This window comes from Centruroides sculpturatus, unplaced genomic scaffold, assembly GCF_000671375.1.
Source record: "Centruroides sculpturatus isolate CEXI.00-Female unplaced genomic scaffold, Cexi_2.0 scaffold560, whole genome shotgun sequence".
NCBI classification, from domain to species: Eukaryota; Metazoa; Arthropoda; class Arachnida; order Scorpiones; family Buthidae; genus Centruroides; species Centruroides sculpturatus.
The window spans coordinates 114797-127756 of NW_019384914.1; the positions used below are offsets into that span (position 1 = coordinate 114797).

At 49.8% G+C, this 12960-nt stretch overlaps 1 protein-coding gene across 1 annotated transcript in view; it reads left to right on the forward strand.

Annotated features, from left to right (window-relative positions):
* The first annotated feature begins 302 nt into the window (after positions 1–302).
* Positions 303–12960, forward strand: part of LOC111631709 — a 334641-nt gene continuing 321983 nt past the window's right edge. Inside the window, exons 1-3 of the mRNA XM_023376015.1 lie at positions 303–437; positions 4583–4731; positions 8489–8657. Of these exons, the coding sequence (XP_023231783.1) occupies positions 386–437; positions 4583–4731; positions 8489–8657 (370 nt within the window). The 5' untranslated portion in view covers positions 303–385. The remainder of the gene's footprint in view (positions 438–4582; positions 4732–8488; positions 8658–12960) is intronic.

Sequence of the window (12960 nt, forward strand, 5' to 3'; positions counted from 1 at the left end):
CCGGGCGGCGGACGACCGTACCCAAACTCCGGAGGGTGGGAATAGTCGGTTTCCGCGCGGAGGATTCGGCCATTTTCGGAGACGACGACGGAAAGCGGCGCGTTCCGCCGTAAACGCGCGCCGCGCGCCTCCGACGGACAGGGAGAATCCGCGGGGCGGGAGAAAGGGCCGTCCGCCCGGCACCCGGGAATTTCTGCTTCGGACCGGGAGCGCCTGGGCGCGAAACCGGAAAATCGTGGGCGCCGTTTCTGGGCCGGAAGGCCCGGGCGCGGGCGCGCCGATCGGCGCGCCGGCGGGCGACGGCTTTTCGTCTCCGCCCACCGGCGACGCCTGCGCCCCAGGAGCGATTCCGAGTTGCGACGATCGTCGGCGCGTCGGCGACGAGATGGCCAACGTTCCTACCGGACCCACCTTCAAGGCGACGGCGGCGGACGCGGGTGAGTTCTTTCTTCTTTCCGCGGTCGGAGGCGTCTTCCGGTTCCGTACTTTCGACGGTTCCGGTCCTTCCTCGGCCCTTTCCCTTCTTCCGTGGGGCAGCAAACACCTTCCGGACGTCGGAGACGGTAAAAGGTCTTTCGGCGGGGACGAAAGACGAAGGGGGAAGCGGGGGAGCCCAACGCGGAAAGAGGGACCCGTCTGTCCTCCGTCCCTTCCCGCAACTCTGTCGGCCGGGGTTTACGTCGGGCGGCGGCCCGCGCGCCGCTCCGCCCGGAAAGTAAATATTTGGGTGGACGGCGACTGCTCCCTTTCCGCTAATAAAACGACTTCCGTCCCTCGCGCGCGTTTCGTCGACGGACGAGAACCGGGTCCGGGAGTCGACGCGCGGACGAGGCGGCCAGACGCGGGAGCGGAGCGCGGCGCCGAGTTACGTAAATAGCGGATCCGGGCGGGGTTATTCCGGGAAACGTCGATTTTAGAAGGAGTTATTTCGGGAGGATCGGCGTCGACGGTTATTTCGGTCGCTTCTTCCCGGAAGCGGGAGTCCGTAAAATTAGAATAAAGAGGAAGCGACGGGGCGGCTGCCGCGCCTCGGCCCAAACGCCCGTCCACCCAGTCGCGTCCTAGCGGGGGACGGCGGGAGGTCTATTTCCGGCTTTGACCGGAAAGTAGCTTTTTTTTGTTACGGTAAAGAGAAGGGAGGAAGTAGACCGGAAGCGCGGTTCGACGGAGACGAAAGGACGAAATTTCCGCCGGGATTTTCCGGGCCGAAAGTCGCGTTTCTAAATGGCATGGCCGAAAACTGCTCCGGGGAGAAGTATTTTTCTGCCTTCCCCGGAAGATTCGTCCCTTTTGGGTTTTTCCGCGGGTAAACGGCCGACGCCGGCCCGATTCCGGGAACGGCCTCCCGGTTTATAATTGGGGGGTGGAAGGAACGGCCGGTCGAACTCCCCGCCCGCTTCTTTCCCCGTGGCCGTGTGGAATTATTAATGGGTCGGCCGCCTTCTTTATTTATTCATCCCTCGCGCTCTTCGTTAGGCGCCGATGGCGTGCGAAGAGAAACGAAACTACCGAGAAGACGGCCGACGGCCGATATCCGGCTCCGGGGGACGTCTTCGTTTAACCGGAAAGACGTTGGCGGCCGTCTTCCGGTTGGTCGGACTTATCTTCCCTTAAGGCAGCCGGCCGAGAGACGGTAAGGGAGATCGGGAACCGGAAGCGCGGGGTGGAAGAGGGCCGACGTTAGAAAGAAAGGTCGCAGGGGCCAAAAGTCCGCGGCTTCTTTGTCTCGTAGAGTGCCAAATATGGCGGCCTGCGGTCAATTTACCTAAGAGGGGGGTGGGCGTCCGCCGCCGACGGCTTTTCCTCCGTTTTGGCCCGGGCGTCGGGTTATTTTCTTCGGCAAACGCGCCGGTTAATCGGTTAGCGACGGTCGTTTACGCTGGCCGCCTTTTTCGTTATTTTACGAATCTTGTCGGGCGCCTTTTAAGCGGAGTTTCGACCCATTAAAGGGCGGAAACGGGAGGACGGGTGTCCGGAAGAGGCGGGGAGACGGGCGGCATTGGACGTTTCCACCCGCCCCGCCGCGTGTAAGGCCGGTGCCGTGGTTACGCGCCCGGAACGGAAAGCCGTACCCGCCGGAGCGGGCTCTCCGGTCTCTCGGCCGTTTTTTTCGCCCGCCAAACACGTAGAACGATTTCTCGACAATAAAAAGGAGGACTTTCTTTTCGTTAAAAAAATGAATTTAAAGGGCGGGAACCCGTGGCAACCGGACCCGACCGCTCTTGGGGAGAAGGCGCGCGCTAGGGCCGGAAAGAAAGAGAAGTTAGAGTTAGACCGTGGTACGGATAAATTCCGGCGGTCCCCTTACGGCCACCCGCGGGGTGGAAAGCACAAAGGCGTCGAACGAAGAATACGGAAATGACGAAAAGGGCGCCTTTCCAATTACGGGATATTCGTCGGTCGTTTTCTTGGCGCCCGCTAAAAGTACTTCCGGTAACGACAGAGAAGGACACCCAACTTCTTCCCCTACGTTTAGCGGAAAAACCTACGCGTCGGACGAAAAGTCTGCCCCCCGCCGCCTCTTAGAAACTGTAGCAGGAACCGTCCGCCCATTAATTTGTCTCTCCGCGGATTTATCCCCGGAATTTTGCGATTTTATAAAAGAAAACGTCGTTTCCGGCCATTTAACGACGGTGGCCGGCCGTTTTACGCCACCGTCTCGGACGAATCCCCCGGGTACCGGTACCGGAGGGTCTTAGGTGCGGGGTGGGCCTAAGGGTCGTAGTCCGTTCTCGACGTTTACCGGGTCGAAGGCGGAAAGGGCCGGCCACCCGTTAATTACCTTAACCCGTTAGCCGCCACTCGGGGCACCGACTACCGGACGAGTAATTCCGGCCGGGGAAGGCGCGAACCGAAATAGAACACCGAATTTACCGGTAGGGACGTGGCTTTTAAAAACGTCGGCGGCGATAAATTAGGAGAAAAGAGTCCATCGGTGGCTGGCCTGGTATTTTCTAAAATACAAATACATTTTCGTATTTCGACACAGTTTCAATTAATTTTTATTATAACCGCATTACGTATCTGGCGTGCATAGAAATTTGTAATAAGGTTTAGCTGGTGGATGCTACCCGCCAGCGTATCCGGGACCGGCACGGCTTCCCTATCGTCAAATGTCCCCGTACGAACCGCAGAAAGAAAGAAATTAGGTTTATCGGACGTCCTTCGCGCTCCTCTTTATCCGGGGCCAGAGTACGTTTTTTACGTTTTGCTGGGCATTAGTGCCGCGCAAAACCTGGCAATTCTCGGTGTTTTTACCCCGTAACTATACGGGACGATACCGCACACGTTTAGCGTTTACGGGTGTTTTAACTCCGAATTGTAAACGTAGGAAATAAGACGGGGCGTAGAAAAGACGTTTACCTCCGATAACCGAAAAGCCTTAATCTCGGCCGTAGTAAAGTGGCGTCGGCTATATCCGGGCATAGGTTTAACCTGGCCGACAACGCTAAAACCGGACCTCCCCTTATTTAAGCCCGGGGGACGGAAAGGAAAGAAACCGTCGAGGAAATAACGCCGTGACAGCCAATTTGACCGGGTTTGGAGCCAAGTAGACCCGTCTTTGTAGCGCGTGGCCCGGAGTCGGATGGACGATTAAACGCAGTTGCGACGGAAAACCCGAAGCAACCGGTAATTAATTCTTATAAAATGGCGAAAGTCTCGGTTTCCGGGCCGGAGACGAGTTCCGTCGAATATCGTAAACGCTAACAACCGGTAAAATCCGTCTCCGGACGGGGACCGCACCCTTCGTCTTTAATTAAACCGCCGCCGGCCGTTAATCTTCACCCCGTTCCCGAGTATCCACGGAACTTTTTACCGGCGGCTGCATCGAATTTACCGACTCGACGGGTAATCGGGTAAAATCGACCACCTTAACCGACGATTACGTAGAATTGCCGACGAATTCGATAAATACGGGCGAACGTCGGTACTTTTAAACTCGCCCACCTTTGGCGGTGGCGACGGAGTAATCGAAACCCGTGCAAAACGCGCCTTTTGTTTTGTTATTACAGAACACGGCCGAATAATTTCCTCGTACTTTCCGGTGACGGAGGAAGAAGAAACGTCGTCGCCCGCCATAATTCGACTCGGCCGGTAGACGAAAAGACATGCCGCGCGTAGGGATAGAAGTGCCCGGGTTGGGGAAAAACCACCGACGGGCTGTCCGGTTTAATCGTTCGGATGGAGCGCGTATTTTCCTCGGCCGCCTCCCATCCGCGCCCACCGGAACTATACCTTCTTATTACTCTCTTGGTACCGTGTTTCCCCGAAAATAAGACAGTGTCTTATATTAATTTTTGCTGTGAAAAATGCGCTAGGTCTTACTTTCAGGGGGAGGTCTTATATTTCGCAATTCAGCAAAATCTGTGCTAGGTCTTATTTTCTGCGGATGTCTTATTTTCGGGGAAACACGGTAGTAGAATTAAGCCCGGCGTGGCGGGTAAAGCCCTTTGGGTCGTTGGCTTTCGGAGGGAGCGGAGGGGAAGAGGCTCCGGCTTCTTTCTCCGTCCGCTTCTCCCGCCGGAGCGGAAGAAAGAGCCCGGGAGGAGGATTTGTAACGGATTCCCTTGGTGGTCGACAGTTTGGACGCCGGGAAGAAGACGGGAAGAAGAAGCGGAAGAGAAGGAGAGGAGGGAGGAGGCGGAAGAGGAGCGTTCTCCCGTCTGGCGACCCTTCGGAGCCCCTCCCGACCGTCCGCCGGCCTTTCGACCCGTCGGACCGGACCGCCAGGTAAGTCCTACCGGGGACCCACTTCTTTTTTCCGCCGGTAAAACGTTACGTTTTCCCAGCGTTATCGGCGGTTTTCGAATTTCCTCCGGGAAGGCGAAACTAAGGGATTTTCGGGCCCGGAGAGGGAACGGGTGGGGAAAGCCGTCTCTCCGTACTCCCCCGGGGCCGCGCCGGGCGAAACGGGTGGTTTTCCACCCGTCGGGTAAATCTCGGGTCTTGGCCGCACGAAAGAGTCTTTCGTCCCTGGGAGCAGACGCCGTGGGTGAAGAAGGGCGGAAACCGCGGCAGTCGAAGGAATCGGACGAAAAGTGAGGCGAAGGAAAGAGTTAGAAAATTAAATTAAAAGACGCCATGCCAATTAAAAGGCCAAAGATATTTGGGATGAGGCTGCACTAGCGACGTTGCTATCTCGCAAATAACAATAACCATGACTTTACCAACGGACCAGAAAATAGCGCAATTCCGTGCCGCCGCCTTTTATTAAAAACTCATTTTTATAACTATTGATTAATATAAAAAGGCCAAAGGTTTAATTAAGGAGTAGACGGGGAAATTTCGCTTCCGCCCAAATATAATGCGAAATACGCATCCGCGGTTGGGCGACGGCCTGGAAACGCGCGAAAAGGTAAAAGCCACCTCCCGTTCCACCCGCCCCGAAAAACCCCCGGCCGCCCGTTTTATTTCTATAAAAATAAAAGCCGCAAAAAAGATGTCTATTTTAAACAATACTGGCGCGTTTGTTCGATAATGAACATTTCGGTAGCGCCATCTCTTATCGTATTTTATATTTTTAACTACTGTATTATAAAATGGCAAAAAGCTTAATTTTCAGCTACCGAGAAAAGGTATAGGCCTATGACGGGTGCGCACCATTTCCTTTATTTTCCCACCCTTCGACCTTTACCGTCTTCGCATAATTCCTGCGCTTTCTGTGGAAAATTTCTGAAATTTTGCAGGGACGTTTGGGTGATCGATGCTATTAAATTTCGCTGGTTAAAGGTGGTGGGGGTAGGAGGATAAAGGGGATGGCGCGTGTCTCTAGTAGGGTGGGACCTAAGGACCATCTTACTGCTTTTTTTTTTATAAAACCCGTCCTTACTTCAAAATTAAGCTTTTTGCCATTTTACCATAGCCGAAAATATAAAAAGTTTTTAAATAAAATAAGATAACGGGGTGTCGCCACTAAAACTTTCAATGTTGCCCAGAAAGTCCAGTAACTCGTTACTGGTTTATTTATGACTAGCGGAACGAACCCGGCCTCCTTCTCGCCAAGAAAGCAAATATTAAGATTGTTAGATTATAGCCCAACTCGTCCTTTTTCACCGGGGGCGAGAATTAGGCCCCCTTTTTTTCCGAGACAGACAATTTTTAGGTGGGTGTAAAAATATGTTGGAGTTTTCGCAAAAACGCAAAAAAAAAAAAAAAACGCATCTGAATAAGTACGGTAAAAGCCGAGTTCTTCCGGGCAATCCTTAGCCCTCTCCCTTTTCTTTGCCGGAGAATTTCAAAAATCCCTTCTTAATGCGCATTCTCGTGACGTACAGTACCTTAACTGTGCATCAAATTTCATCTTTCGACTCCCAACCTTTTGGCTCGGCGCTTATTATTATTATTATGTTGGGTTTAGCGAGTTATACTCGGTCGATACCCACGGCCGCGTACCATGGCGGACCAGAGTGGGGGGGTAGTAACCGAAACCAGAGAAAAATTTAAAAAGTGTGTCGATGCGTGTGTCTGTATTCGGGAATTTCCTAACGATACGACACGTATTCGATACACCGCAGTGGCCTTCCGTTACGCGATGTATGCGTTTCTATTCAATTGTAACGTTCCCAGGCTTTGATGTAGTGCGTGTGGAGAGAACGACGGGTACGGTACGATAAGCACCCTATCCATCCTACACGGATGCCTTATTATTATCATCGACTCGCCTCGATTATACGTATAGGTTAAATTTTATGTAACTCGTAAGATGGAAAAATTCTACGGTGGATTCTAATTAAAAAAATAGTGTTTGGTTTACACCAAACTATACGTAACTCGGGCGCATCTTTCTCAAAAACTGCCGTGCAGAAAGGTAGGACGGGCGCAAAAAGATTTTCCTTCCGGCCAATGGAAAACGAGAGAGAGAAAGGCGAAATGGCTGCCGAGAGAATACGCACCGACCGATTAACTCACCCTACCGTCGTCGAAGTAAGGCAACCCGGTGAAAGGGAGGCCGAAGGTCAAAAGGCGAGACGAGAAACGCTGGGATATTGGTCGGACGAAGCTCGGGTTCGATAACCGCGGCGAAATCGACTTGCCGAAAATACGAAATAATTGTAAAAGGACCCGCCGCACCCACCAATAAAACGGGCCTATGCGTCGTTGACTCCGTAACCCCCGTATAATGGGTGAAGGGCCGGCCCGACTCCAATTATTTTCGTTAGTAGATTTAATGGTAAAACCACTTTACGTGGAAAAAAGTAAAATTTTGCCTAGCATTTCCTGTCTGGCCAAATATTGGATTAACGGACAAGTAGGAACGACTCCGTCGGCCTTTGGCAAAAAGTTATGGTCTAATGGAAGTAAAATGCGGCGGCGGCAAACCACACCCGCATCGAAAATCGCCGGATACGTTCGACTGTAAGTGTAAATAGCCAATAAAAGCCCCTGGCCTGCGAAAACCTTTTATTTTTATTGTAAATCTGTTGGATTTTCTAAAATCTCTATCGATTATAAGGTAAGAAAAGACGATATCGACGTCGGACCGGGTATAAAACTTCTTACGGCGCCCGCCCGGAGGAAGAAGAAAAACGGCGCAATTGCCCGCCACCGTTCTCCTTCCTGCTCGGCCGGAAGTGACGGAGAGGCCGTCCGAAGCGCCGCCTTCCGTCCCTTCCGATCACTTCCGGGAGAAGCGTCCGCCCGTCGTCGGCCCGCGGTCGGCCGATTTCAGGTATTGGGTCCACCTGCCGCCTAGCCTCTCTTCCGACGGTAACCGCCCGGAGTCCGGCGGGGGGAAAGACGGGATCGCTCGACCCGGCGGTCGACTCCGCTTCCGCGCCGCGCATTTACCTCCGGGACGCGGAGTTCTCGGGCGGCCACGGACGGGAGTCGGCGCGACAACGACTACGCCCGACGGGTGGGTGGCGGTCGGAAAGCGGAGGGCCGGGGTAGAGCTCGCCCTTCTCTCCTCTCGGAAAAGTTAAAGACTCTTATTAAGACCTCTTATTTCTCGGCCTCTTTCCACGGTCGCGTCGACGCGTTTTCCGTTTCGCCCTCGTCCCGCATTTATCGACGGCGTAACAAAGCCCGAGACGGAAAAGACGAAACTCCGTTGGCATTCCGACGTCATTCGCTCTTCCGTCCCTCTATTTCGTCACCACCGGACGCCTTTTACCGTATTTCTTCTTCGGGGGAGTTGGACGCTGGCTACCGGGCTTTCGCCTCCCTTTTACACTAATTTTTTACGCATTTCGTAGAAACCGTCGACTTCCGCGCTCGACCGGAAGCCGAGTATCGCGTCGTGCGCCGGTCGGATAACCGCTTTAAAAGTGGCGCCGGGCGCCAATGGGAAAAAGTCTGCCCTATTTTCCCGGAGTGGAAAATACGTAGCCTTTTCGGGTGTCGGGTACGCGGCCCAGCCCGCGCCACTTAATCTATTTATTTTAGCTGGGATTTACAAATTATAAAATTTTTAGATTTAACGCGTCGTCTATTAAAGTTTAAATGGCAATTTCCGTCTCCCGTGGTAACGTCGAAACGTTTTTTACAGAGAGATCGCCTAGTTCCCGCCGCATCTCTAGAGAAGATGACTCAGAAGATAGAATCGGATAGCGCCAACGGTCGCGCGCCCGGTCCTTCCGGTCGCGTCGCTTCCGGCTCTCTGTCGGGACTGCCGCAGCCGCTGAGTCCCACCGTCATACTGCTGCAGAAGGCCAGAGGTCAGACGCTCTCTTTTTTTTATATCCGTCGCTGCCACCGGCCGTTACGTCGCGCCGGGTCGACGCGTAACGGCCGACTTTCGCGCCCGTCGCGCCGCCGTCGTCCGCTACGCTTCCTTCCCGCGCCGTCCGGACATTTCCGGCAAAAGACCGATTCCGAACAACGTTTATTATGGGAAAAATACTCTCGGGGGGAGTTTCCGTCACAAAACGTAACGCGATTAAAAGAAGCGTAATTTTTCATTGTCTTTAATAGTCGATATTGTAGGCCTAGTCGAGAAGACGATTCGGTCGGTCGCGTTGTTTACGATTCCTCCGTACCTAAAACGGTGTTACGGATTTAAGTCAAATAAAGAAATTTATCGTCAGTCGCTTTGTTGGCCGAGCAATTCCGTTTCCCGAACACCGCCAGTTCGGTGCTGGGTCGGCGCCCGGGTCCTTAGCCTCTCGACGCTTCCGAGGTATCGCGTGGTACAATTTGACACTCCGACGCGAAATCGGTAGTCTCCAGTCGCTACTCGCGTCGCGTACGAAAGCGAAACTGGCTGACGGATAGGCCATTTCGATGGCAACCGAAGCGTTAGAAAGAGTGGTTTAAAAAGGCCACCAGCGGGTTCTGTTTCTTTTTACGTCGAGTCGACAGGGAAAAAATTGATAAAATTATACGGCAAAAATAAAAAGAAGTATCTAATTGATGGAAAAGGGGAATTAAAACCGCGTATAAATTATTAAGATTATTTATTAATCACAAGTTGTGATTAATAAAGAATCTTAACAGATGAAGAATTTAAGAAAGAGATGGAAGAAGAAAACTGCGCCAAGAAACAGTGGCGTAGCGTGGGTGTCGGCCGCCCGGGGCGGAGGAAAATTTTGCCTCCCGTTATTTAGGTATCTCGATTTAAAAGACTAAAATTTAGTTTCTTCACAGAATAAGTAACGAAAAATTCCGCGCTAGTGTCGCCACCTTATTAAAATCGCCGACCCGGACGGCGGGTGAGGTTCGTTCGAATAGAAGTTCCCGACGCAGGCGTATGTCATTTTGCAATGCGAAGAATAATGTGCGGCGCGTGCCGGTTCTAAATCAATTGCAATTAGCGACTAGGGAGACTCGGATAGGAGTAACGCCAGTGACCTAGCTCTGTTGGATATTGAAGGTGTATATATATATACGAATAAATCGTACAAGCAAAAAAGAAAAAATAAAACGGTCAACAGGTTGCGCACGATATCCCCGGACTATCCGGATGGATGGTAACACTATTCCGTGCTCATTTCGATCGGTCCGAGTCGCGGGTGGACGAAAATATGAAATAAAACGGTTCAAATTCTTACAAGATTTTATTATTATTTATTGTGAAATTTTATGCCCCCACTACGCTACGCTACTGCGAAGAAAGGATTAAATTAAAATACTTTTTCCGTTACACGAATTCTCCACAAATCCAATTGTCTTTTTTTTTTGTAAATTCGTTGTCGAATTTTCCATTCTTCGTTTCTTATTATTTTCTATACACGTTACTAATACTTCTTTTTGTTCTTCGCTTATTTTTAAAATAAAGCCTCGGATGTTTCCATTTTGTTTCCGCCTATTATACGAGTATTCCTATAAGACAAAACTTTTAACTGTAACGCGTGTAAACTAATTCGCGTCGATTCGTTTACGACTGGTTACGGTAAAGTCGATCGGTCGAATGGGTACGGTGGCAAACCCGGATGCGTTGTAAATAATCCCGATACATTTAACGACGTACTGTACGTAACCGAGTATGACGTATTTCCGCTCGCCTTTCGAGTTGGCTCGATGGGTCTATACTCGAGACTACCGATTACGCGAGTTCGACGACGTCGATTCCAGTACAACGCGAAAAACTCGAGACTAAGGACCCGGGATGGGCCGGCCGCGTAGAGTTTTCGGGGTTTTCTCCACGTCCGGAAAAGCATCTCCTAGGCGGATGGTCCGAGTGTCGCCTTGCCGTAACTCGATAAAACAAACAAACCAGTCCCTTTGTCCATCGATAACTACGCTTTAAAACTCGTAATGATTTTTCTAAGCGGCGCAATTGGACGCGATACGCGAACAAAAACATGGGGTCCGAGTAGAATTTAGACGACGGTCGGAAGCGATTTTTACCCGTAATTACCTTACATTTGGCCTTTTAAGCCCTAAATTTTGACCGTCGTTTTTCTTTGGGAAAATCTCGGATAGAAATTTCTGTCTTTAGAACTTTAAGACAGATTAAGCGCTTAACCGTTTATTTCCGGCTCGATTAGAATTTGATTCTATTCCGAGTAATAAAGAAATGATTAATTTCTGCACGGATGGCCCCGAAAGTGGGAAGTCGAGTTTTCGGTCTTGGAGCCCATGGGTAGAGATAAAGTTTGGGCTTTTTCTTCCCGGGCGGTGCCTAAGTTAAAAACTAATTTCTTCTTCCGCGTTTCTTTACGCATCGTAGTTTGGAAAGACGGACGCCGTAATCTGTCCCTTAATGGCGGGTACGGCCGAAAGTTGCGCTTTAGGTAAAGAATCGAGCGTTTATCTTTCCAAAAATGTCGCCAAAGTAAAGAGATAAAAGATATTTAAAGTATAGTATTTTCTTTCGGAGTCGTAACATTTAATCCGTCTTAATCTTTCTATAATACTGTATTGTCATTTTTACAGCATAATACGGTGTTATACACGCCAGCGTGCATTTTGCTTTATCTGTGCCGCATTCGGAAAATACCAGTGGCTGCGTAAAGAACGGCTATTCGAGACGGCAAAATGAAGCTTATTCGTTTTCTATTTTAAACTTTAATGTCGCCAGTCGATTTAAATTATTTGTTTTAAAAACTAATATAGTCGAAAAACCAATGGCGGAAACAACTTCCGTGTAAATAATTGAACGGTAACTGGGAGAGAAATTCGATTCCCGCACCCAAACCCATGGAATCGATACTCGCAATTACCCCGGACGTACAATACGTATGTGTACAAATATGCTAACTGCCACGTAACCGATGGAGCGTGTCCGGAAAACGGAATAGGGATACTTCGCTCTATTTACCACACTGCGGCCGTTAGCCTTTCTCCGGTGTCCCCAGCAAAATGCGATGAACGTAGAAAGAACAGTTAACGCGCGAAACTAAACTAAACGTGATTTGAGCCTTTCGTTACGTCTTTACGTTGTTTGTAGGTTTTCAAATCTTAATATTCTTTTGTAGAATTTGTCGGATGGTAATTTTATGAAAATTAATTCCCAGACCCAGTCCGTTTATTCATTTCTAATGTTCCAGAATACAAAAATTTGACGACCCGACCTTTCTTTTTAGGCCGCTTGGCCGTCCAGTTTAAAGGATGTCTGTAAGATTCGCCGGTTCCAATTTTAACTGGTAATTTTAATTGGATATTTTCTGTTTTTTTTCAAACTCGACGGCCGAGCGGCCTAAAAAGGAAGGTCGGATGGTCAAATTATACGCTAGAAGCGAATAGGTGGTGGTTGCCGGTGTCTTCGGATTAATTTTCTTAATATTCTTCTTTCGGAGCGTTGCAATTTTATGCGATTTGGTAGATCGGCGTGGTTCGGCCCCGGAACAGTGTTTGGATTTTGGTATTAGCCCATCATTTTTCCACCCGTACTTGTATTTAGAAGGTCGGCAATATTTTTCTAGCCAGTTACTTAGCCTATAAAAGATTCTTTCTTGCAGAGTTTAATTAATTTAAAACTGCCGAAAAGAACTTGCTTTTTATATAATGCGCGTACAGTACTTTGTCCTCGTTATCCTGGTAGAATTATAAGGTAGATATCGTAATGCTCTGATGAAATTGTTCTGTGTGACGCCGAGTCCGTATGGAAATGCCGTATCTTACTTTAGATTTAATACATACAGTAGAACCTCGATTATCCGCCCCCCGATCAACCGACCCCTCGGTTAACCGACTGTCCTAGTCGGCAAATTTCAAATGTCCGCTAGTGATGTGGCGCTACAATATTTGGCTATGTCTCGGCTACTTTAATATTATTTTTACGTGTTTTAGCTGGCAACACTCATTCGACCATGAAAGGGAGCCAGTATTTAAACGAAGCTTAATTTTCTAATTTTTAACGATACAATAGCGACGATTATTATTTTAAAAAATTTTTGTTAGGCTTAACATCGATGAAAATTCAACGCAAAATAGGTTAATAGCGATATACTAATATACTAATTACATGGGATATAATAATATACTACACTAATAATGGATTTTTTCATACTTTTCGGTTATCCGACTTTTCAATTATCCGACCAACCCCAGTCCCCAATTAGGGCGGATAATCGAGGT